The sequence below is a fragment of the Cyprinodon tularosa genome, unplaced genomic scaffold (assembly GCF_016077235.1).
Source record: "Cyprinodon tularosa strain WSP-4 unplaced genomic scaffold, ASM1607723v1 ctg115, whole genome shotgun sequence".
Classification (NCBI taxonomy): Eukaryota; Metazoa; Chordata; class Actinopteri; order Cyprinodontiformes; family Cyprinodontidae; genus Cyprinodon; species Cyprinodon tularosa.
The window spans coordinates 1108628-1134962 of NW_024037948.1; the positions used below are offsets into that span (position 1 = coordinate 1108628).

The window sequence follows — 26335 nt, forward strand, 5'->3', positions numbered from 1 at the left end:
TATTTTAGTTGGTTCATCCTGTTCAATGTACTGTAAGCTGCGAATAATCTCACATGTTGTCTTTGTCCTCTAGTTTGCTAGAAAGTTTTACATTGCCCAGTGGTTCCGTGACGCTACAACAGAGGCTGAGAAATCTATGAGGAACCAGAATCCAAAGGATGAGGACTCATCAGATGGACCCCAACATGCAAAAGAGATGGAAACAACTGGTGAAATTATGCAGCGTGCAGAAAAACGCAAGAAGTTTCTGCGCAACATCATTAAGACGATACCTGCCCATTTCACCACACTGAAGTAAGGATTTTATTTTGCACAGTTGTGCTTCATAAAAGACCTCTTAGGCTAATCCTATATCTGAAGTGTGCTTAGACCTGCTGCAATCAATATGGCTCTTCTCAGGTTGCTGTATGAATGGTCTCAACTCAACCTTTCCTTTCCTCCTCCTTTTCTTGCAGAATGAATTCAGACACTGTGGACTATGAAGACTCCTGTCTGATTGTGCGTTATTTGGCCTCCATGAGGCCGTTTGCCCAGAGCTTTGATATTTATTTAACACAGGTAAGATGACAATCTGAACACTTTTTAATTAAGTAAAATCACATTGACGGACATAAAAGCAACTGTTAATAGTTCAGATTTAGTTAATAACATTGACGAGAAGATGCAGTCTAATGTTCTCTAAACTACTCCAGGCTTTCTGAGAGCAGCTGTATTTAATTTCTACACCATTTTTATTTATTTTTATTGTGTGATAGATTTTGCGCGTTCTTGGGGAAAGTGCCATTGCTGTAAGGACTAAAGCCATGAAGTGTTTGTCAGAGGTCGTGGCTGTGGACCCCAGCATTCTGGCCAGGGTATGTAAGAAGTTATATTTTTTGGTAAACATTGTCTCCAAATCTGTTCTTCTTGTCATTTTTCATGACACTAAGTTTTTGTTTTTTTAATTGTAAAAATAACCTTTATTTCTGATCTAATTATTTATGCAAACACTTGCTCCTTTCTGTTTTTTCAGTCTGACATGCAGCGAGGTGTCCATGGTCGTTTGATGGATAACTCCACCAGTGTACGGGAAGCAGCTGTAGAGCTGCTGGGAAAGTTTGTGCTTAGCAGACCCCAACTCACTGAGCAGTACTATGACATGCTCATTGAAAGGATATTGGCAAGTTATCTTTTCATTCAGTTGCTGGTGGTCAAACAAATGTTATGTTTTTTTTGTTATGTTGGCTACATAGCGGGGAATGTTGAAATTATCCCTCCTGTTTAAGTGTAGCAAAGATGAGACAGAACAGAACCATGTATGCTATCTGCATCGTTTTTGTGCTTTTAAAATGTGGGGATTTCACCAAGTGAAACATTTTGATGACTCTGCTTTAAGGTGCGATTGGAGATTGCACTTCTTAAATGGATATGTTATTTCTGACGGCTGTACATTTTGTTTAGTTTTTCCTTGGTTTAAGTTCATCTCTTTAGACTTAGAACTTCTTTAAATAGCCCAAAAATAGCAAAAAAATACCCATAAAAAGTGGTTCCATAAAGATGTTCTACAGACGTGTCCTGACAGAAATTAAAAGGTTCACCCTTATCTTGTACATAATACTAGATTGGCAAAGATTTTTTTTTTTTCTGGGTTATTCAGCCGTCTGTACTTAAAGAGATGAAAAATTACTGTTTTGAACATCTCATCTGGTGAGTGAGCATATGGACATTGTTGGGTTGGTTGTCATGGAAATGTGAAGGGGGTTCATGCAAAGTTCACTTATTATTACTGTCCTATACTGCCACCTGCTGGCAAAGCAGTGTTTTTTTTATTTTTGTGGATATTTTTTTTTTGTTGTATATTGATAAAACATTTTTAATTAAATGCTTTTATAATTTTTTTTTCGTTGCACAGGACACTGGAATCAGTGTAAGAAAGCGAGTCATTAAGATTCTCAGAGACATCTGTCTGGAGCAACCAACCTTCAGTAAGATCACTGAGATGTGCGTGAAGATGATCCGCAGGGTCAATGATGAGGAAGGCATCAAGGTATGGGTCAGTCTATATGTGCCTTCTGTTTTTATATTATTACACTATGCCTTGTTGTCTAGTAAAAAGATTTCCAAAGATCTATTTTGAAAGACCTTTTTGTTGTAAATATTTGTTAAAGGTATTTAATCTGTTAATGCTTCTGTACAGAAACTGGTGAATGAGACATTTCAGAAGTTGTGGTTTACTCCAACTCCTGCTCATGACAAGGACACCATGACCAGAAAGATTCTCAACATCACTGATGTTGTAAGTTCAGCTGCCTTCTTGGTTTTTGTTGAACCCTGAAACATAGTTTAAGAAAGGCTTTTGGTTTGAGAACATTCTAAAATGTTTGACTGACTCTTTCAGGTGGCTGCGTGTCGCGACACTGGTTATGACTGGTTCGAACAGCTTTTGCAAAATGTAAGTTTTAAGTTTTGTTTTGTTTTCTTTCTTTTTTATTGCATTTTAATTTATATTCAAAATCCTAAAAGGTGACACTCTTATTTCTTCCAGCTCCTAAAATCAGAAGAGGACGCTTCATATAAGCCAGCTAAAAAGGCCTGTGTTCAGCTAGTTGACAACCTGGTGGAGCACATCCTCAAATATGAAGAGTCTCTTGCAGGTATGCAAGTCTAGTTTTGCTGCTGGGTCTCCTACAGTTTTCTGTTTGAATCAGTAATTGTTTATGAAGATTAAGAGTTTAATTAGTATGCTTGCTTAAACTGTACCTTTCTTTAAAGTTCATGTATAAGTAATAGTCTTGTTTGTTTTGTTTTTTTCATCGTTTTCCATAGAAAACAAAGGAGTAAACTCCACACGGCTCGTGGCATGCATCACCACCTTATACTTGTTCAGCAAGATTAGAGCACAGCTCATGGTCAAACATGCCATGACCATGCAACCCTATCTGACCACAAAGTGTAATGTAAGTTCCTCCATTACCTCTTCATTACATTTAGACCCATCAAAATTAAGATAATGATTTATGGAGAGTTTTTTTTAGCAGGATGGATTTCAAGCTAGTGTGAGGTTTTGCACATTACAGTGTGCAAACATCACTCCTTATGATTTTATAATAAGTGAATAAGAAAACAGCTGCAGGATGCAGGAATTAATGAGTTTTATGCTGCCTTCATGGGGTATCGTAATTATGGTAAATATGAAACATGAAAATCCTACATAACCACACGCTCATCTCGCCACTGGAGCGAAAAACTAGAAAATTCTATGATACCAGAGTTGCTTAGATGAGGTAAACTTTGACCTTTTAAACAGCAGCAGAATGTTTCTGTATGGTGAATAATGCATCATTAAGCAATCTCTCCTGCTATTTGTAGCCTAAGCAATGGTGTGACATATTTGAAGGAAATGTATCACCATTTAAACTTGTGGTTTTTTAAATGACTTTTATGGATGAATGAATTAGGAATTCTATTCCTGTTTTGGCCAAGTAGTCAGGATAATATTTGGATCTAACATGTTTCTCTTTTCTGCCGCAACAAAAGCACAATTCACTGGAAATGTCCACTTTACTAGTGGTAGGAATCATCTTTAGAGACAATATGAAGGCAGCATTATACTAGAGCTTTTGACAATAGGTCTGTAAAACATCTCGTTTCATACATCACCCTTGAGTTTATATGTTACAACTTTGCAAAAACGACTCAACCTGCACAGGTCCAAAGAGTGCCTTTGGTTGTAAAGATGTACCACAAAAGATTTGGTTATTTCCCTCTGTAGTTCAACACATAATTAGAGCTTTTTTTCTTACTGGCTGCTGTCTTTTTACAGCTTGGTTTGATTGTTAACAAATTAAAATGTGCCGATATATCTTACTCTGTCTGTGATGAGTCTATATGATCAGAGTTTCACTAGTACAGCAGTGACAACAAAATGTTTTTAAAAAATATTTCACGATTATATGGCCCCACTAGAACCGTTGTTTGGGTCCAATTAAACAGATTCTTTCAGGTAAAATATTTGTTTTCCCTGCAGACTGCCAATGACTTCATGGTTATCTGCAACGTGGCAAAGATCTTGGAGCTGGTGGTGCCCTTAATGGAGCACCCAAGTGAAACTTTCCTCGCCACCATTGAAGAAGACCTGATGAAACTCATCATTAAATACGGCATGACGGTGTGTGAAAGAGGCTAATCACAAAGCTGATGTGAAGTGGTGGAAGCTCAGTTTGAACAACAGTTCTATTCCTTTTATGTTTAGGTGGTCCAGCACTGTGTGAGCTGCCTTGGAGCTGTCGTAAATAAAGTTACGCACAACTACAAGTTTGTGTGGTCGTGCTTTAACAAATTCTACGGTGAGAAACATTCATTTTTTTTCAACTCCATGCATAATATGTGTGACAGCCATCTAAATCATGGATTCTTTTAAAAGTTGTCTTTACTTTAACATGAACAAAACACAGAAACGGAGCAGGCGAGCAGAATTGGGGGGTTTTATTTTTGATGCCATTTGTTTTTTGTCCACAGGTGCTCTTAACAAATTCAAGATTCAGCATCAAGAGGATCCCAACAGCACCACATTAGTAGCAAACAAGCCTTTTCTGCTGCGATCGCTCTTCACTGTGGGTGCTTTGGGTCGACATTTTGATTTTGATCAGGAAGAGTTTAAAGGCCCCAACAAGGTGGGACAACAGCTGCACTTTTATTTTAAGACGGACAAAGTAATCAGTTGGAGCTTTGATTCCAATTGGTATTTGGTAGACCAAGAAGCTTCTGATTAAATATCTGATATTTAAATTTGTTCTTTGTCGTCTGCAGGTTATTATCAAGGAAAAGGTCCTGGAGCTCCTGCTGTACTTCACCAAACATGATGATGAGGTGGTCAAGACCAAAGCCATCATTGGCTTAGGTAAGGTTTCTGTCTTTCTGTCTCTGTGCTGTTCAGAGGTATTTTTTACTTTTCCAGCTGCTCAGTTTTCCCAGGATTAACTTCCTAAATAGCTTCAAATGTTGAACAAACTTAAATGGGAGTGTCATTATGGACATGATTGCAAAAAAATTTATTAATTAATACAATCATCTTAAGATATGAGTTTAGTCTAAAATATATTTATTTTATTATGACTGAAAATATTCATTTTGTTCATTATCTTTCTGAATCGGTCATTAACAGCCAAATTTCTCTGTCCACCAAGTTGTTTGCTAGAAACAGATTTCTAAAAGATGTTATTGGCTTTAAATGTTTACACAGACTTTTACGACTCATCCCAAACTGTAACTAATTTAGTGGGAAACTGCTGGAATAACCTGGTTGGATAAATATTCACACCTTTAAATGAATCCTTTGTTTTGGAAGCGGCGTTTCATCTTGTTTGCTAACAAAAGGAATGTTACTGACTAGGCTGTTCCAGAAATGAAGAAGTCAGTCTGTTGTTGATTAGGGTGTATATTAGGGTTCCCTGTAATACTGGGAAATTAAATCCCTCCATTTTCCTTTTCCTTGACTGATACTTTTGTAATATGTGAAGGTTTTGGTTCTTTGTAATCGCCCTCAAGCCAAAGCTTTAGCTAAAGGGTGCAAGTAATGTGTAGTCAGTGTTTTTGATCCTTACTGTATGTCCAATTTCTGTTCTTCTCTTGCAGGTTTCCTTGTCATCATGCATCCAAGCCAGATGTTTGTGCCTGAGGTGAAATCCTTGTACAATGGTATCCTGGCTGACAGCGCCTCTTCCATCAATCTCAAAATCCAGGTTCTCAAAAACCTCCAGACGTACCTGCAAGAAGAGGACTCACGAATGCAGGAAGCAGACCGAGAATGTAAGTGTAGCATCTTATTCTTTGAGGGGGGGGGAAAAAGGGTGCTTGCCTGTGCCAGTATCTTAAATTATGTTTTTGATGTCTGTTTCTTTTAGGGAAGAAACTCTCCAAACAGGAGGATCTGAAAGAGATGGGAGACATATCATCAGGGATGAGCAGCTCCATTATGCAGCTGTACCTAAAACAGGTGTTGGAGGCTTTCTTTCACACAGAGTCCAGTGTGCGGCACTTTGCTCTAAACGTCATCGCTCTTACGCTCAACCAGGGTCTCATTCATCCTGTACAGGTAAGAGGGTTTCCCAAACAAGATCTAAAGCGATCACAAACCTTTTTCTTTTGACACTTGCCTTCATCAGAAGCTGTTAACCAACACTCTTATGTCCACCTGTTCTCTGCAGTGTGTACCCTACCTCATTGCAATGGGAACAGACCCAGAGCCTAGCATGAGAAACAAAGCTGACCAGCAGCTGGTGGAGATCGACAAGAAATACACGGGATTTATCCATGTAAGCTGCTAGTAGATGAATACAAACCAACTGAAAAAGGAGTGATTTTTTATTTCCCCCTAATAATCAAAACATATTGACCATACAGGTGACCATTTTATTTAGTAACCATCGACGCCCTTCAATAAAATCTGTAATTTGACTACTAAATTGATATTTGGAAATTATTTTTGTTTTCTAATATGTTGTTCTTCAATAAAAACAAGCTTCTAATCTCTTGATAATTATAATGATTGTTTCTAGTTTTCCAAAACAAAAAAATGTAAAATGTTTGATGATTTTCTTTGAGGTACCAAAATGAAAACAATCCAGCCATGTTTTGTTGACTTAAAAACAAGAAAAAAATGTCTGCTTGAACTTTCTGCTTATTCTTAACCCTTTTCTCTTAAAGATGAAGGCGGTCGCCGGGATGAAGATGTCATACAGTCTGCAGCAGGCCATCAATTTATCTCGTAAATCTATTGTTCGAGGCTTCAGACAGGATGAGACCCACTCTGCTCTCTGCTCCCACCTCTATACGATGATCCGGGGGAACCGGCAGCACCGGAGAGCTTTCCTCATCTCATTACTGAACCTCTTTGATGATAGCGCTGTGAGTCAACCTGCATACCTCTAATAAATTCTTTCTGAAAACTATATTAAATCACAAATAATTTGTAATCATACAAAGTAATTTTTTTTATAATAAAATTGCTATAGAAAATATCTGTCATTGAAATTCTAACAGCTTATACTGCTTTCTTGTTTTTTTTTGTGTGATTTTTGCAGAAGACTGAAGTAAATATGCTGCTGTTCATCGCAGACAACTTGGCTTGTTTCCCATACCAGAGCCAAGAGGAGCCTCTCTTCATCATGCACCACATAGACATCACCCTGTCTGTTTCAGGCAGCAACTTGTTGCAAACCTTTAAAGAGGTAAATGGACAGGATCAGGGCTTAAATATGGAATTTGATTTAAATGTTTTTTTAGTTTGGATAAAGCAATTGAGAAATGCTTTGAAAAACACTTGTACGTCTGAACTCCTTTCTTTCATCATTTACTATCCTTTTATTTCCATACTTCTTTCTTTATTTTCTTTCTTTCTTGTTCTCTACTTCCTTCTGTACTTTTTACATATTCTTCCTTTTATCCTGTAATCCTATGACCTTCCCTTCCTTTCTGTACTCTTTCCGATCAACTTTGCGTTTTCAGGTTTTTCAGGTTCCACATTTAAAGTCTTCCCGCAAAGTAATATATGCATATATAATGCATTCATTATTAACTTTGTTCTTTAAAAAAAAAACCCTGAAGTGAATAAAAGCTGGATAAATGATTGGGAGAAAAACAATATGGTAGACATAATAATTCTAGGAACCCGAACCCTGCAGGATGCATGTCAATGTAAAAGTTTGTCTTTAATTAATAATTATATTGCAGGCATTCAACAGAACTTTGAAAAAAAAATAATTTATCTTTTTTTCAGAGGAATAATTTACTGACATGATGTTGGTTTTTCCCCATCAGCTTCTACTAAAGGAGCCGAGACGTAAGGAAAAGAAAGTAAAGGTGTGGAAAAACACATCCGACGGTGAGGATGAGGAGAAGATGAACTGCGATTCTTCCAGAAGCGACGAAGAGGAAAACTGCAACAGTGACGGTAACGAAAACGAAGACAACAACGACGATGTTGTACATCGGCCAAAGAAGACGAGAAAACCTGTGGGAAACGAAGACGGCTCAGATTCTGAATCTGATTTGGAGGATTTGGATGTGGAGGATGTGGACAAAGTAATGCGGCTCCTGCCAGATAATCCCAGCGGCCTGTTGGACTTTGCTAATGCGGTTCAGGGTATCCTGCTTCTGCTGGTGCTCAAGCAGCATTTGAAGAACCTTTATGGGTTTTCTGACGGGTAAGATCTGTAATCAAACCCTTATAATACTGATCAGCTTCTTCTATAGACTCTTAGGCCTGCTTATCTTCACAAAAATCTTAAGTTCCTTTCTGTCATTCTATTTTAATCTCAACTTGTGACTCCTTAAGTGGTAATTTCAAGTTGTCCAGTTATAATTTAAAAACTCTAATTTGTTGAAGTATTCTGAATGTTACTCTTTACTAGTCAATATGCCTTTAGTTATCAGCAGCATCATTATCAAATGGAAAATTCACATTTGCAGTGTCATAATGACAGATGTGCTTAAATGTAATATTTGTTGGGCTGTAATTTATTCCATGGCTGGAACATATTTAGCCGGTCAACTGGACCTCCACTGTCCTTTATGTCCAAACCTGATTATAGATCTTAGTGAGGACATCATGAATGGAAGTGTGTGTGTTTTGATCCTGTAAAAAAAAAAAAAAAAAAAACAAAACAAAAAAACTCATAATTCATTAAAGTAGCTTCACTATAGGATAGTTTTAGACAAACATATTCAGATGTCTGCAGCAGTTCTGATATCTAGAGACGTTTATGCTGAGGAATAAGAGCTGGTGATGAATACGACTTATCCTAATATTCTTACTGGAATAATCTTAGAAAGTTAAGGTGGCCACTTTCGTCAGACTTGAAATGGAATGAGTGTCACATGGTTAGATTTAATTAAGCAAAAAAAAAAAAAAAGGCCATCATAAAGCGCCTGACAAAATGCTCTCTCTCTTTCTCTCAACAGTAAAATTCAGAAGTACTCTCCGACAGAGTCGGCCAAGGTGTACGATAAAGCAGTGAACAGGAAAAACAACGTTACCTTCAGCCCAAGACAAACCCTGGACTTCATCTTCAACAACATGGGTAATGCCACGCTGACGGAGGACGTGAAACGGCGGATAGTCAAACAGTACCTGGATGTAAGTAATAAAACTAGAGCAGAGATGTTTCTTGGTACAATTCAGCTTTTTTTCCAGCAATCGAGCTTTGGCATTTCCTTCATTTTTACTTCTTCTCACCTGCAACTTAAATCATTTTAGGATAAATGCTTAAAACTTTCCTTGCTCATTTCTGTCACCATGATCCTTTAAACAATTGCCATCATGTCATGCAGTTCAAAGTTCTGATGGAACACCTGGATCCAGATGAAGAGGATGAGGAAGGAGAGGCCTCTGCTAGCGCCAACATCAGAAACAAAGCCATAAACGCCCTACTGGGAGGCTCTGGGCTGTTATCGGGACCCAGTCCGCGCAATCAGGCAGGACCGGAGACGGATGACGACGATAGTGATAGCGATGAACGGACCCCAGGGGTGAGACGGATAGATTCACCTTGTATTAAATGTTTCCTGTTAGGTCAAATCTAACTTCGTTTTTTTAACTTCCTTCTCTTGGTAGTCCTCTCGAAGGTCAAGGCGAGCAGGCGACTCCTCAGATCCAGGCCGAATGAGCGAAACGGTGGAAGCTATGGACGTGATCGCCCTCTGTTGCCCCAAATACAAGGACCGACCTCAGATTGCTCGAGTCACCCAAAAGACTGCCAATGGATACACAATCCACTGGATGGCAGGCTCTTACTCGGGACCCTGGGCAGAGGCCAAGAAAAGGGACGGTCGTAAACTGGTGCCTTGGGTGGACACTATTAAGGAGTCGGACATCATTTACAAGAAGATTGCCTTGACCAGCAACCACAAACTGAGCAACAAAGTTGTACAGACTTTACGCTCACTATATGCAGCACGGGAAGGAGGGGCTAGCTAATGGCTCCTGTTTTTTTTTTTGTTTTTTTTTTTCCCTGTTCCATTTCTACTTTCTGAAACCCCTCTCCTTCCCTGCTCCTGCTCCTCCTCCTCAACCTGTCACCTCCAACAACACAGCCAAACTTCACTGGATTCCTACCTAGCTCCTCATTTTTGTAAGAGAACACAAGAGGGCAAGAATATTTGACACTACATACTTTTACATGACTTATTCTTGCAAAAAAACGACACAAAACAGGAGACTTATATAAGAGGGACTTCTCATGTTTTGCTTGTGTACATGTTCAGAGGATAGAATCCTGAAGGCATTAAAGGAATAATTCTCCCAGATTATCCCTTAGAAGGCTATCGGAAGAGAGACCTGGAGGGAAATGTTTTGTCAACATTGTTGTGGGAGCTCTTTCGCTGTTGTGCAGCAGATTCTAGTCGCTCATTTCTACTCCCACTGTATCATAGTTTAACATGACAAAAAACTAAAATGTTTATATCTCTGAATACAAAAAAAGCTGTAAAAAAAAAAAAAAGAATAAAACCTTAAGTGAATGTTGGGAATTAGTCTTTTTGATGTTCTTATTCAAAGTGTTTTTTGGAGTTTATTATACAACTAGCACCCTGATGGTTTTTTTTTCCTTATAGCTTTTAGATATTTGGGAAGAAAAAGTAAAAAAAGAAAATAAGAATTTTTATTTTTGTTCACGTTTATTTGTCCATGCTGTACAATGGCAGAGTCCTCTGAATATAATTTATTCTATTTCGAACTACGCATGCAGTATATGTGGCCTATTGCAGGAAGATATTTTGTAAATTTAGATTTTGTTGTATTAGGTCACCCTAGTAATAAGAAGAAAGGGATTCATACCCTTTTGGTGGAACAAATACTGCAATAAATTTTCTACTTCTTTCTCACTTGTCTGCTCAAAGTGTTAATATGAGTTCATTTTACAAATGAAAGCAAATATTTAATGAGGATGTTGTAATAGCATTGAGATAATTAGGATGGAATGTGACTGAAAGCTTTTACTAGTAATGCCAAGCATTGGTTTTGAGTCCATAGACCCAAACATAGCATTCTATGTTTTTTTCCAGTATAGAGGAACAAAGCTGCCACAGTTAAATAAGTTGTTAAATATTTCTATACCGCATAATTTAAATAAAATATGAAATACATGCATCAAATAAAAATTCTCTAATTATTTTCATCTTGCAATAATTTGTGTAACTAAAGGGGGAATCATTAAAATTATTCATAACTCAAAATCGTATATAAAAATTTAAATAACTAGCTTTCTTGATGCTCTTTGGGTAGAATTTATTTTCTCTGTCAGCCTCATAGGTAATTTTACAGGTGGAGATTGAAGGAATTGGTCCGCTGTCGAGTTATTTTGCAGGTCAACTGATGTTGCAAGCACTGGATATATAAAATTTAGGGTTAAATTAATGATTTCAACAATATTGCAGCTCTAATAAAATCTAATTACTATCCAGAAGTTTATGCAAGCCTAATATTACGCCTTAAAAGCATTAATATTATCAGATTTTCCATGTTCAGTTCTTGATTCTTAAATGTATACCGTAGTAGTGGATGTTATTTTTCTGAGTCCATCATCAAAATAAGTGGTCCTCCTAATTGTCAATCATTCTGGTGATATGTTTACATAAGGCGGTCCTTCGTGCTCGTCCACATTTTCACCTCCTAGTGGTGAGAGACATAGCGGGAAAATTGTACATCTTTTTGGAAAGTGAGCTTGTATGAGCGATGCAAACAGCATCTTTTAAACAGAGGGTGTACGAGGAGAAATGTTCTCGTGCGTGTCTTCAATAGGTGTTCCCTCTCCAGAGCAAGTACTGGGTTGTGCATGTGCCTTTTTTTGAGTGGATAGGGTGGTTCTTTTCAAAATTTGCAAAAACCTTCCACTATACCTTTAACTGTTTGTTCTATGGTATAAAGCACAGACTGAGGTATTTCAGTTTTGCTGTTACAAAACAAAACTTAAGTTATAAACCCTGTCTAAATAAACCAACCCGATTCTTCCCCTGAAATCTGTTTAGTGCTTTAAATAGTGTTAAGTTAGTTTTGTCTTGATAAATTAAGTGAAAGCATCTTATTTAAAAGAAACTTATGTTTGCATAGCTCTTTATTTTAAATTTCTGTCTTAAAAAGCTTCAATATTAATTATATTGCCATATATGTTCTAACTTTCTTTAATCGTGTAATTTTTTGATGTAATAAGGTTTAAAGTAAATGATCACGACAGTATAAGGTGGCACTGCGGCCATTGACTTGTCAGATCTTGCATATTTATTTTGTCATAATTGCTTTTAGCCTTTTTGAAGATCAGAGATATCATCCTATGTTTGTTTTTTATTTGGATTCGTTTAAAATTGTTCCTTTATGGCTCCAAGTACAAATGTTTTTTTTTCTTTCAAGATTTTTTTTCTTAAATCTATTTATCAATTTGTGTTATAATTGGCACATCTTATTGAGACATCTACTCTATGTGAGACATTAGGCCTATTTCCATTAAAACCATCCTCCATAACTTGTTATTTTAGCTTTTAGTAAAATACCAGGAAGAACTCCACATCCATAATGCAATGATTTATTACACCTTATGTCTTTTTTACATGTTAAATCTGGTTTACAAAAAAGGGAGAGACATTTAAAAGGTCTGTAAATATATTCAGAGTGTATCAAAATGTATAAAATATTTCTGCAAAGATAGCTGATAGAGCATGGGTATTTTTTTAATTTTATGAAATTCCAGATTATATCGTGATATGATAGTTGGTCATACAGGAATAAATTATATTCCTTAAATAATGAAACATCCTACAGGTTATTAGAAACTGCAGAACATACATTCTTTTGATGTGATAATATTTTTAAGCTGGGAGTAGCTGAGTTACTTTAGATCATGTCAAATAGTTTAATATTTCTTCATATTTGTAATATTATTTTAAAAACACTTTTAAAAGAAGAAAACGATAGCTTTCGATTTATACTCCGATCCAGAAGGTGGCAGTAATGAGCTAAGTTTTTTTCAACCGCCATACACAGCAGAGAAGAAGAAGCCGCATGGACCGAGGCGCTTACCGTACAAAATTGACGCCATTGCTAGTTGGTATATTGAATCGTTTTGGCGGGTTTCGAATTAAGTTGGATGAACGGTTTGTTTCGTACCCAGCTGGTTATACATTTTTAAGGATATGGATCGGTAAGTTTAAATTCTTATTTCGTATAATAATATCTGTCATGTAAAGCAGGAGGGGAAATGAAGTCTCTTCTGCCCGGAGTGTGTTTTATTGTAAACGGACCGTTAAATTTGAACCGCGACGTTTGCTTAGGGCTTTGTTTGTATCTAGCGATTTTATATTTTGTGGAGCTAACTTGCACTGTTATTATTGAGTTATATTTAGTTAGTTTGGGTTAAAATCAAAAAGATATACATATATATATATATATATATATATATATATATATATATATATATATATTTCGGTAAGTTAGCCTTACAAGCCTATGCATATACGCTAGTAACACTGGGTGGATTATGATGATAATTTGTAATTCATTGTGTTGAATTTGATGTAGCAGCCGTTTAGATGTTTATGCTAAATGCCTTTTTTTTCTTGATTGTAACAAGTGGAAGAAAGAGTCGAGCTGGCAGAGGACAAGAGATGCCGTTGAGAGTACAAGACACAAACAGGACGAGCACGGTCTATACAACGCCTATGAGGTTTCTATAATTATCTATTTCTATTAATTTCTTTCTTTCTCATATATTTTGATATACAATGACGCGGTGCATGTTTTCGAGTATACCGAAATGTAATTAACAATTTGGAACATACCACACCCACCCAATACACAATAATAACTCTTCAATGCAATGATACTGATTGTCTTGGTATATTTAAAGGAAAATAAACTTGGTACATTTATCAGTATGAGATTATTATTTATTAAATGAATTATCATAAATTCTGTAGATCTTCATTTTATACAACATTTTGCCTTAGATAATCTGATAATCTGAACTTACCTGAAGCACGTGACCCAATTATTTTTATGATAACTAATTGAACTTTATTGATTTCACATTGGATAAATGTACCTCTGCATTTAACCCATCCCTTTTGGGAGCAGAGGGCTGCCATCGTTGGGCCGCCGGGGAGAAATCGGGGGTTAAAGGTCTTTGCTCAGAGACCCAGAGTGGCAGTCTGTGGGAGTGGGGTTCAAACTCAGAACCTCAGCATTCCAAGTTTTATGCCCTAACCACTAAGCTGACACTCCCCTGATGTATTATAATTATAGTGGAATTATCACAGATGTATTAATTCATCTGAGAAAAAAAACATCCGGCGGAGACACCTTTGCTTATTGACTTTTCAAACTTTGCATACCTCTTTGCTGTTTATGTTTGGGCCCAGAATTTTGATAAATGTAGATAATCTTTGTATATGCCCTATATTTCACCTTTAAACTTGAGGCATGAAGCACAATTGGGCCATCTACAAATTGAGACTTGTTCTTCCATTTGTATAACAATTCACACATCACACCATTCACCAAAGTGAAAAGGTGATTGGAAAATATTTAAGGTGACTTTGCTTAGATGATCGGTACATCCTGATAGTTTGTAGTTGAATCTGTTGCATGTTACTCAGCAATTCTTTGGTTTTGTCTTTCTAAAGGTTGTATATGTTTTGTTAGTTTATGTGTCCTACTTTGTTTTTTTCTTTTTTATGGGGAAAAATAAAACTCCATTTATTTGTGTGTGTGTATGGATTTCTTTGCAGCAAACAGCCTTCCTTTGGAAAGCTCAGCATGACGAGACCTTCATCTGTGACTTCTGAAAAGAGGACCAGCTTCTTTGGTCCCCGGTAAGTGAATACAGCAACATTTCTTAGTCCTAACTAGGGCTAGCTGTTATGACTACTACTGATTGTAATTGTCAACTAATTTAGTAATTGGTAAACCTTTTGATGGTGATCTCAGTTTTCATATTTAAATTTTTTTTTCTTCTATTCTTTCTTTCTCATCTGTGCTTTCTGACGCTCTGTGACCTTTAGCATTTAGTGATTTGTGTCTTCTTTGAGCCTCTGTTACTGTGAGGCACTTTCCAACCAGTTAAATATTACATTAGCATTTAGAATGCACATCTATAATGTTTGAAAATATTAATCAACCATGATTAAAAGCCAAGTGGTCCTTTTCAAAATAAGTATCACACATATTGATATGACAGTCATGACATATTTGCAGCTCTACCTGGTTTTTGTATAAAAACAATGTTGGGATGATAAAACAGATCAGTTTGGATCCAATAATGGATCCATTCTACCACTATTTTTCTATCTCTTTACACATATGCCTCTTTTTTAAATGATACTAAAATATTAATTCTTTTTACATCTTCTGTTATTGACATAAAACATATTGACAATAAACAGCCAGATTGAGTGTTATTAGATTAGGTAAAGTAATCAATGATTATTCACTTCTATGCATTAGGTTCAAGTGTCCTTCATTTTCTAATCTGTTTTGGGTCAGGTAAAAGGAGTTAGTGTTGTAGGTAAATAAGCACACTTTCAAATAAGCCCAATTTACGTTCATATGATATGATTGGCCTGAAAATATGGAATTATTAAAATGTTATATTGATTTATTTATTTTTTATTTTATTTTTTTTACTGCAGGACTAGTGGAGCCAGCATGCCTCGCAGTTCAGTGTCGGGGTTTGGAGGAGCTGAGAAGATCAAAGATTCCAGACCACTCCATGATAAAGCTTTTGTTCAGCAATGCATCAGGCAGCTGCATGAGGTAAAATGCCTGCACTGTTTGTATAAAAAAAATATCTTTTTTTTTTTTTTTTTTTATAGGAAGTGTTGGATTATCAGTTAAAGCCTATCTTTGGGTTTTAATTAAATCCGATTTTTTTATTTATATGTATTATTTATTCTAGTTCCTGACAGAACAGGGCTACCCAGTGGCAGCCAAAACCCTTCAGTCTCCCTCCACCAAGGAGTTTGTAAAGATGTTTGAGTTCATTTACCGCTTGCTTGATCCAACATTCGAAATGCCATCAGTCAAAGTGGAAGAGGTGGTTCCAGCTATGTTCAAATTCTTGAGGTAAAGTTAATCTCTCATACCTGTTGTGCTATGTGGACTCTCTCTACATGGATGATATGTATGTTTTTTTTTTTAAACATTTCTCTCCATCTCCTTTCAAAGGTATCCCTTTGTTCTCTCCAAGTGCTCGATGTATTCAGTTGGAGCTCCACACACCTGGCCTCAGGCCCTGGGTGCGCTCATGTGGCTCGTAGATACCGTCAAGGTGTGAAGAAAATAATAGGATCGGCCTGTGTGATTTAAGGAGAAAACACAACATCTACATGTGTTGGTATAAGTTGTTCAGGGTTTTCCCTCTAACAATTGTCTGTGCTGCAGATCAACCAAAGTTTGGCTAAGCAGGAGATCTATGATGACTCTGAGGATATTGAGGATGGAGCTGAATACAATAAGGTAACTGTTTCCACCTAGAGAAAACGTCAAAAAAGTCCACCTAGATTTGTTTAAAAGATGTACTAAGCTGTTTTCTCTCACTGGAGGTTAGATCAGTGCTTTTAGCAGAACTGTTTCAGTTGCTTCTTTGATTTAAAAGATAATTACCTCAAATTCATTTTTTATCTTACAGTCTTTCTTTGACCATGTGACGGAAACCTATTACAAGTTCATCCATGGCAAGGATGAGTTTAAGGAAGAGGACGAGGCCTTCTCTACCAAACTGAGTAAGCACAGCTACTCTCCAAATTAAAGAGTCAGGGCTCATATGAGATTATGTGTGAGATAGCTGGGAAAGCCAGAATTATTTTAAAGATTTAAAATGGAGTTGAATAAAAAATAAATAAATATCGGGATTAAAAAAATAAAATAACAGAAAACCTTTTCTTTACAGAGCAGGTTTACAACGTTGATGAGGCCCTGCAGGAATCACTAGAGGAGAGACACGAATTCCTCAGTAAGAAGGTGGAAACTCTGGAAAAGGAGGCTCAAAAAGTAGGAGAAACCTTATCAATGCTAACAAGAACCTGGTGTCAAAAATATATAAAAAAATATGTCTATGATCTGTACAAAGGACTTGTTGCCTGAAAATGTGATGGTTTGATGGCTGAACTTTGCGCATCATTCTGTCAGTTCAGGCAGTTTTTAATCCCTGCTTTAATGTCACTGCCCGGCCCTCTTCCTCCACAGGACCGTCTGATGACGATGAGGATGGACAAAGCAAAAGGGGAGGAGGACCTCCAGAAGCTGCAGAGTTATCGGAACAATCTGGTGTCTTTTAAAGCTAACCTGGAGAATAAATATTCAGAGCTAAATGAAGAGGTCGAGACTGCTGGTAGATATGAACACTGTTTTTTTTTTTTTTTATGTTAGCAATCTAAGTCTATATTAAGTCTCTAAGTAACACAGTAAAGCAGAGCTAAGTGTATTATCCATAGCAGAAACAGGAAGTCAAACAGGAACGCTTACTGCTATGAAGAGAAAAACGTATGTTTCTAGTAGCATGAAGATACTAGATCTGCTTTTTGTATTAATTCGGCCGTCCTTCAATTTTTCAGTCAGTCACCTTGAGACTTTGAAACATGAGAAGAACGAGCTTCAGCAACTCCTGCAGAACCAAAAGTATACTCCAGCTGATGTGGAGAGAATCAACAGAGAGAAGAGGGAGCTGCAGCAGACAATCACCAGTCTGAGCAAAGCTCTTGAGGACGCTGAAATAAATAGATGGAACGAAGAAATCAATGTGGCGAAAGTGAAGGAGACGGTATGTTCATGTAATACCTACTGGAGGGAAGGCAGATATAGATCTCATAGGGTTTATTGGTTTTGTATTGATCTATTTCTTGAAGGATTTACACAAATTAGCTATTCTCATGTGTTAGGATGAAATAAGTAGAAGACATTTTTCTTTAGACTTAAACTGAGTCCTTCATCTTTCTGCTATTTCCTTCATTCCCAGATGGATCTGAAGGTGGCAGAGTACAACAAGCTGGCACGGAAACTGAAGCTGATTCCTCTGTCCGCAGAAAACGCCTGTGGACACGATTTTGAAATTAGGTCATTTGGATGTGGATCCGACAACGAAGTTCAGCATAAACTACAGATCCAGGTGCTCTGAGCTAAAAATGATACTATTTCAGAAAGTTTAGTTGCCCTCTGTGTGTAACATGAGCTAAAACAGTTTTGTACCTTGTTGTAGATACTTTTGAAAAAGATGATCAGTGATGTCGAAGAAGCCCACAGCAGATTAGTAAACCTCAAATTCCGCCTGGTGCAGTCTGGTGAACAAGTAACTTAATTTTCTTAACACTAGAATTTTGCAAACACATCTTTGTAAGGAATTTATCAGCGCTTTTCTCTTTAAGATCGGTTCCAACATTGTGGATAAGTCCAACGATCTAAAGCAGATCAGAGAGCAGATCCGCAAGTTTGATGAACAGCTGGATGCTAACATGCAGGTAGCTCTCACACCTGATTATTCTTACAGAGAATGAACCACTGCTTTTTAAATTCAGTGCCTGACAGAGGATGGTTGTCTATATAGGAGCTGGCCCGGGAGGAGCAGGAGTGGGAAGCCGAGATTGAGTCCATGGAAAACCACTACAAGTTACTGGAGAAGAAGATAAATTATGGTTACGACGATGCTGTACAACAACTAAAGGCAACGCAGCAGCAGTAAGCAACTACTAGGAATAAACATTCAGTTTCATTGGTAAAATGTGATAAAAGCTTTAAATTCACCTTTTATTGTAACATGATCTCACACTTGGGTTTTCGGAAGAACCCAATTAGCATGTTGTCTAAACAAAAACAGGGCTTTGTTGGGCTGCTGTATAAAGCCTCAAACTCAAAGCTATTTCTGACATTTTGAATTGAAAATGCTTCCTGGATGGGAAGCGAAATGTCTTCAAACTTCAAACAAAGCCCAGGGGTTTGTTTTTTAACTTTTTTTTTCTTTTTTTTTTTTTTTTGGAAAGAACCCATTTCATATTCAGTTTAATAATAATTCCATCATTGTTTTTTGGAACTTTTCCTTATTAATCCACTTATTTCTGTTTTGCTGTTGTATAGTTATTAACTCAACTAAAGGCTAATTGGTTTCCAGCTGTTCTTCACTATATTTAACAATGATGTTAATTTACAAGATAAAAAAAAAATACATCCTTATAGAAACCCTTATGGACTAAACCTAACAACAAACTTGTTTAGTTATGTTGTTTTTAAAATTTCATTCAATTAATTTTTTAAAAAGTTGTAGTTACCGTTATTGTAGAGAAATTGGTTAAATTAAAACCTTGAACATAGTTATGGGCTCCTACAGTTTGTACTAAATAATTTGTCTTTACTGGGGACTTTAGAAGACTAAATGTCCTTTGTGTTAAGAAATCTGGCAGTTAATATTAGGGATGCACGATATTGGGATTATGTAGCCGATAACCGATATTGATACCGATGTTAAAGCTGGAAAAAAATAAGTAGTCATTGAAATAGCAGTTTTGTTATCCATTTCTGACACTTTGAAAAATAATATACTCAAATATATTTTCATATGCTGATATCAAATTGATTTTTAGAAACGCGGTATCGATCTATTGTACTTTCAAAATCTTGTGAAATTTCATCGTTCTGTTACAAACTCTCGTGATATTTTGCAAATTCTTGTGAGATTTTGTTAGTAAAATAGATCGATACCGCGTCAATATATCAACATATAAAAATATGGCAAAATTTCGTGAATTTTCGGGGGATTTTGTAGCATAACGATGACATATAGCAATATTTCATTAGTGAAAGAGATTGATATGGTGTTTTTAAATGGCAATTTATCAGCATATGAAGATATTGTGATATTTTAATGTATCAATATTTTTTCCCTCGTCTTTAGAAGTTTTTAAGTCTGTAAAAACGTTTTTGAGGAAGAAGAAGTAGTATTTTTTTTTTAGACTTTAGAAACTCAGAAGCTGATCAAATATCGGGTTAAATATCGGTGGGGTGGCCGATGTCCGATATTCAGTTTTAAGGCCGATACCGATAGGGGGCCGATTATATTGTGCATCCCTAGTTAATATGTTTTCTGTGAGGCATACAAAGAAAATATGAACATCCACACCACTACCAGTGTTAAGGTGAGATTTGTTAGATTGCACTGGGACCTTAGCTGTTAAAAAGCAGCTCATTCTCACATTCTTTCTTGCTGTATTTCATTCTTGTTGCCCCTTTCAGTTTTAATCAAACATTTTATATTTCTTTTGATTTAGAATAGAAAATCCCTTTATTGTCCTACAATGGGAAAATTCTTGTTTACAGCAGAACAAAGATTGTAGAAAAAATGGTCACACAAATGTGGAGCTTAAAACAAGTGCATAAGAATAACATATTGAAGAGTTAAAAAAATAAATAAATGAAATTCAATTCTTATTTTATTCAAATGCTTTCCCTTATTTTTTGCTGCATCTATTCCATAACTTTACCTTTCTTTTCCTCCTTCACAAAAATCTGAAGTTTGAAAATGTGCCTCGCCTTTCTTTCATTCTACGTTCCTGCTTAATTTGATAAAATCTTGAGATCTTTCTAGAATAATTAAATGATACTACTTTTTGTATTTTATATTTTTGTACAGAAGACAATCTTCAGCAAAAGATCGATTAAAAATATATTGTGACTTTATCTTTGCTTCCTTTTTTTTTTTTTTTTTTTTTTCTATTCAGGTACCACCTGGTCCTGCAGGAGACAAGTGAAGAGAGGAGAATAGTAGCCAATAACCTGGCTTCAGTGTTCACAACATTTGCAGACCACCTGTCCCTTACTGAGGTGACTTTGCTGATTTCTTTAGAACAATATGTTATGAAAAATGCCTTGTGTTTTATTTCATGTATCAGTTGTAAATATGAATACACCTGACCTGAATAGGAATGTTTAGGATGTTATTTACAAGTTATTAGAACAATGGTGTACTTCTTTTAATGCAAGAATTAGGTTAAATTGGGATAAATAAAATTATATATTTAGGTCAATATACAAAACATATCAATAGGCTTACCTTCTAAAGAAAGTATAAACCTGGAAGTTTTCCATCTAGCACCCCTAGTGGATAAAAGCAAGTTTTATTTTCATCATTGAATGCTTCCAGCAATGTTATAATATGGGAGCAACAACTATTATGTAGACAGTAAGTGATTCCAATACAATTTTATCAAGAGATGAACTGCTTATTGGAACAAACTAGATTTATTTCCAGATGTCTCACGATCAAGAAGTTACGTTTGGCTTCCCACTCTCACTGTGTGTGTTCTGTGCCTTATTTTTCAACAGAAGTGTCTGGAGGATATGCACAGCAGAGTGCACCGCCTCTGTTCCAAGACCATCGAAGAGGGTGAGGCAGATGTTCAGAAGCTGATGGAGATTTTCAAGAAATTCCAGTCCAAGGCCAACTCAATATAAACAACATGCAACATTGGGGAAAAAAATGTAGATATATCAGTTAAATGTTTCTTTGTGTTTTGCTTGTTGTTGTTAAACTTTTTTTTTTTGACATTTATTTTTTTAACTGTACGGATTTAACTAAAAAAAAACTGTGTAAATAAAATGATTAATAAATAATGTGACTGATGTAAAAATGTTTTGCTGATGCAATGACTGTGACTGACCACATAAACTGCGTAGATGACACCAGATCTGGGGCAAGACCGCTACAGAAGATCCTTCCTGCCTAAAGCTATCAACACCAGTTTCAAAAAATAACATCAGTTACTGCAACATTTAATTTCCCTTTGGGATTAATGGAGTATTTTTAAATTGAATTTAAAACTGATAAGCCTGCCTGGAGCTTTTGCAGAGTAAAAAAGCTGATCAGGTAAACAAAGAAATATTTGGTGCCCAACACTAAACGCTATTTGGTGGATTCTGTTTCCCATTATGTTTGTAGGCTAACATGTTGGTCATTTTTACGCAGGGAGCATCTGAAAAGTGCTCTGAAAGCATTGTAGAAATGTTTTGGCAGATGTGATGGGAAGAGATGAAATGACTGGGGCTCCACAGAGTTGCAGGGTTGGAGTCAGAATGTGATGGATAACTTCCACTACAACAGAAAACACACTAAGGCATATGGGTCTGTGTGCTGGCTTTGGTGGCGGTCATGGGAGGAGCATTTTATCCCTGGGAAATAAAGCAGGGTTTAAAAGGCTAGTGCTGTGATGCTGAAGCTAGAGGGACCTCAGATCACTTTTAGATGTTTTTTTTTACTGGTTAGGGTATTTAGAAATGGAAGCACTATTTAAGACAAGGGAACTTTATATATTTGAACTGTTGTAAGGATTTTGTGTTCTCTCGGCTCTCATTAGAGATTTTAAAAGTAGGTAAGAGGTTTGTTTCAAAGTATGTATCCAAACTTTTAAATCATCCCAAACTCCTCTCAGGAATGAGAAGCTCACATTTATTGGTTTATCTCATCCAGAACGATTTGTTTTCCAGTGGAGGACAAAAAGGAAATGGCTTCACTTCCCTTTTCTCTCACAGCTCTCTGTCAAAACAGCACTGTGAAACTGGGAGCCCCGTCTTTGAATGCCTCATGCTTTTTGAATTCTGTTCCAGCCACTAATTGTCTCCAGATTCAGACAAATCAACCTTTGCCTTAGCTGTGTGCCAAACACACAGAGAACTGGTGCAGCCACTGTAATGAGAGTCTGACTCAAAACCTAATACTGTCTGTCTTCTGAGTGTTCAAGGAGGTAAAAAATGAAACTATTAAACTGATTTGGTGCCTTGTGCTGTCAGCCAAATACATTTGTACTCTTACCAGTTAAACAGGAAGCATTTGGGATGTTTTTTGGGTGAGATTTAAAAACCTATAACAGGGATTTACTTCTGTTTAATTTGCAGAGGAGAACGTTTCTGAAATGATTTTCTTTCTCTCAAAACTCTTTGAGGGGTGTGTCCAAATTATGACTACTATGTTTCTAATTAATTTATATCCAATCGTTTTAATTTATTTTAATAATGCTTTTTCAAGCCTTAAGGGAATTTAGATATTATTTCACCTCTCTTTTTTATTATCAGTGATATCATTTTTTTTGTCAAAATTAAATGCTTGAGATAAGAAAAAGGTATGGTAGGTATCGGAGTGATTTCACTGTTGTCTGTGAGTGTGTTGAATGCAGCACAAACTCCTATTCCCCAAAAGGCACACAAAGCCATTCTAAGCATCTTTCAGACACATCTTAATGAGATTTTCAAAAAATATAATTACCCCTCTTCGACAAACTGTGGATCTGTCCAGGGGGTACTCTGCCTCTCGCCCATAGGCTGTTTGAGATTTGACCGCCTGTTCAGTTTGTTTAGTTTTTGGTCTCAATGTGAAAGACCATTTTCCCATCTTATTTAGTATTGTACTGTTCTGAGCCATACTGGATGAGTAAAATGAATTGATTTACCATTACCAAAAAATCTATCAAATGCAAAAAAAAAAAAAAAACCTACAATTACCTCTTAATTACTCTTTAGCCTCTTCTCTTTGGTGAATTTTATAAGCAAAGTGCTATGTGGATGACAAAGTTCTTGGCCTCTGAGAGTAATGGGTTGTATAATCCAGTGATTTTCAACATTTTTTGAGCCACAGCATTTTTTACATTTACAAAGTTGATCGCACCACCAACCAAAATTACACAAAAAAATGACACTCCAACTCAGTACATATTATAGATATAATTAATACTATAGTTTCTAATTGTATTTATGCTCAGTGTGAAAGCCGGGCCTGTTTCGATGAACACCAAAGGGATACCCCGGCAGAAATGGTTGAAACGATCTTGCTTGTTTCAGTGAGTTCCTCTTGCTCCTTTAAAGTCATGTCCTTTCCAACAACTACTCAGAGATTTTGTAGGAAGTATTTTCATGACATTTATTTAGCTTTTTGCCACACTTGAAGGTTTTTGGTCATTAAAAAAAATTACAAGAAAAAGATAACCAAAGCAACCATAAAATGCAGTTAAAATGTATACATTATACAGGGAAAAACTGGTTGGTCCAGTTATTGATGGAGTCCTCAGCCCTATCCAACATCTTCATATGGTTGAGAATAATCACTACTGTACAAACATGGATCAGAAAGAACTTGTTAACTGTCAGATTTACAGTCACCCACAACAACTTTATTTACAAAAAAAAAATCACTTTTGGGGGATGAAGGAACTTTGAATAAAAGAAACATGTCAGCAATTAGACATAGAGAAACTTTATTGTCATCTTGTATACAAAGAGTGTATACAAAACGAAATTTCATTGCATACAGCTTTTCAACGGTGAATGAGGATCTAACAGCAGTGAAATGAACATTTCCATTTTTTAAAGTGCAGTAGTGATCAGAAGAATATGGTGCAAATGCAGTAGAAACATTGAGTTGAGTTCTGTTCTAAAAGGGATTTGAAAATTAACCATATTGTGCATATATCATATTTACAAGTGTGATGCGGAGTCATGTTTAGTGACTTGATTAGAGTTTCAACAGTTTATCAGTCTGATAGCAGCAGTGAAAAAGCTGTTTCAGAACCTGCTGGTCCTGCATAGAATGCTGCCAAGCCTGTTCCCTGAGGGCAGCAAGGAGAGCAGTACATGGTAGGGAAATAAGGGTTTATGATGATACAGGCTCGGGACGCGCAGAGAACACCAATTATCCTCTATACTGTTCTCACCCATACATCTAAATCAACTTACCAGCAAAGCCACCACTAGCAGTATTGGTTTAGTAATTTCTGTACACACACAGTTTGAGGTAATGATTACACTTACTGCTCTTCTACTCACTAAAGGTTAATAAAGGCCAGATAAAATACAGAGTCAAATTACTCCCGACCCAGATGATGTTTGTTTATTAAAGATGTGTCCAATTCACTGTGGTATAGAGACATGCGCAGCATAACCCAACAGGTAAATAAACAAGTTTTGTGTTGTAAATCTATGTCATGTGTTAAAAATGTTAGCAATTGTCTCTTTGCACCCTTCATAGTTACTTTTTTGTATTACAGTTAGATGATGTGTGTTGGTGACAGGTAGAACAATTGGACAGAGATATCATATTTCTACACATTTGTCTCACCCTTTTAGACATTAACAGGGGTTATTACAGCACTGCAAGAGGTCCTGAGAAGGTCGTTTTAAAGGATGGAAGGTCGCATAGAGGTGGTGAAGGGGCTCTGAGTCAGAAGTTGAAACTAGTGGTTCCCTGTGAGCCATTTTCTGCTCCAGTAGGATCTGTTTCAGAGTTCATTCACCTCAGAAAGGAAACAGATGTCAGTCATGGAATAACATGTTTTAAAAGGACTAAAAGGTATTTATGGAATCCAACAGGCTAGGATTACCTTTATAAATAATCTAATGAACAAAGTTCTTAGTGCTAACGATATAGAGCTGCCATCAGATCGATTCTTTGCTTGTCAGCCTAATAATTGCTAATAACGGCCATTTAATGCTGGATCATGATGGGTGCAGCCTCTTTGGATGAAACCTGCTTTGTTTAATTTTGTTATTTGATGACATGGGGGAAAAAGTGAATGAAATTTAGGAAAGATATGTATGCCATGTAAAAGGAATGAATAAATGAATGAATGACTATATTAATATATGTTAAATTGAAGTTAAATCAACTGCTTCTGTGTCATCTTATAAGAAAGGGGGATCTATCCATAAATGAAACGTAAATACAATGTGATTAAAACTAAAGTAGTTATAAAGTTTATTAGCATTGGTATACAGGATATATATCTATTTTTGGAATAGAAAAGGAAATGCTGGAATAGAAATCCAACAATTTTGAAAAAGTTGAAAGATTAAACATATGTTGCTTATGTTGAGCTTCTTCATATGCAAAGAAACTCAAGAATAATGAGATATACATACAAAAAACAAAGATACCAGTGATGGGTTTGATTTATTTATTAAATTTTTTTGGAAGACACAAGGGGCTGCTGCAGAGCTACAGCAGTAAATGAAAATGGTGTTTGAAGGCATATTGACATAAAATAATGATCAACTGCAGAAATAGAGGTAGATTGATGTGACTGGTAGGTCTGTTTTCCCTCCGAGAGTCTTAGTCCCACCCGTACCCACACAACTCTGTTTAGAAAGAAGATTAGTGCAGTTCCACTCAGTACCTTGGCAGAGGTACTCCTGAGGTGTATGTTTAAACAATGAGAGTCATGAACACTTGCTTTTTAAGAATGTATGCTATGTGTATTTTCCCACATTCTTAACCTTGATAACCCCAGAATGACAGCTGTTGTGTGAGATGCAAATGTCAAATTCAAATGATGTGTGTTACTCAAG

The 26335-nt window shown here is 36.4% G+C and overlaps 2 protein-coding genes across 5 annotated transcripts in view; both read left to right on the forward strand.

Annotated features, from left to right (window-relative positions):
* Nucleotides 1–10860, forward strand: part of nipbla (NIPBL cohesin loading factor a) — a 31559-nt gene extending 20699 nt beyond the window's left edge. For 3 of the 4 annotated variants that reach the window (XM_038305899.1, XM_038305905.1, XM_038305912.1), the window contains 22 exons: nucleotides 74–294; nucleotides 456–558; nucleotides 756–854; nucleotides 1013–1159; nucleotides 1892–2026; nucleotides 2177–2275; nucleotides 2378–2431; nucleotides 2525–2633; nucleotides 2806–2936; nucleotides 4007–4147; nucleotides 4232–4325; nucleotides 4498–4652; nucleotides 4789–4879; nucleotides 5614–5787; nucleotides 5883–6073; nucleotides 6186–6293; nucleotides 6685–6885; nucleotides 7062–7208; nucleotides 7798–8183; nucleotides 8941–9115; nucleotides 9310–9507; nucleotides 9593–9955. In XM_038305899.1, coding sequence (XP_038161827.1) covers nucleotides 74–294; nucleotides 456–558; nucleotides 756–854; nucleotides 1013–1159; nucleotides 1892–2026; nucleotides 2177–2275; nucleotides 2378–2431; nucleotides 2525–2633; nucleotides 2806–2936; nucleotides 4007–4147; nucleotides 4232–4325; nucleotides 4498–4652; nucleotides 4789–4879; nucleotides 5614–5787; nucleotides 5883–6073; nucleotides 6186–6293; nucleotides 6685–6885; nucleotides 7062–7208; nucleotides 7798–8183; nucleotides 8941–9115; nucleotides 9310–9507; nucleotides 9593–9955 — 3522 coding nt within the window. Of the gene's footprint in view, nucleotides 1–73; nucleotides 295–455; nucleotides 559–755; nucleotides 855–1012; nucleotides 1160–1891; nucleotides 2027–2176; nucleotides 2276–2377; nucleotides 2432–2524; nucleotides 2634–2805; nucleotides 2937–4006; nucleotides 4148–4231; nucleotides 4326–4497; nucleotides 4653–4788; nucleotides 4880–5613; nucleotides 5788–5882; nucleotides 6074–6185; nucleotides 6294–6684; nucleotides 6886–7061; nucleotides 7209–7797; nucleotides 8184–8940; nucleotides 9116–9309; nucleotides 9508–9592 lie in introns of all 4 variants that reach the window. The other variant, XM_038305889.1, reaches the window with a different exon arrangement.
* A 2152-nt stretch (nucleotides 10861–13012) lies between these two features.
* ndc80 (NDC80 kinetochore complex component) lies at nucleotides 13013–21479 on the forward strand. The gene is made up of 17 exons (XM_038305926.1): nucleotides 13013–13169; nucleotides 13599–13691; nucleotides 14755–14838; nucleotides 15655–15778; nucleotides 15921–16087; nucleotides 16190–16292; nucleotides 16406–16480; nucleotides 16653–16746; nucleotides 16914–17014; nucleotides 17210–17354; nucleotides 17578–17783; nucleotides 17979–18128; nucleotides 18219–18308; nucleotides 18385–18477; nucleotides 18564–18694; nucleotides 20728–20830; nucleotides 21332–21479. Exons 1-17 carry the CDS (start codon nucleotides 13162–13164, stop codon nucleotides 21458–21460), a joined length of 1896 nt encoding a protein of 631 aa, XP_038161854.1. The 5' UTR covers nucleotides 13013–13161; the 3' UTR covers nucleotides 21461–21479.
* Nucleotides 21480–26335: the final 4856 nt, after the last annotated feature.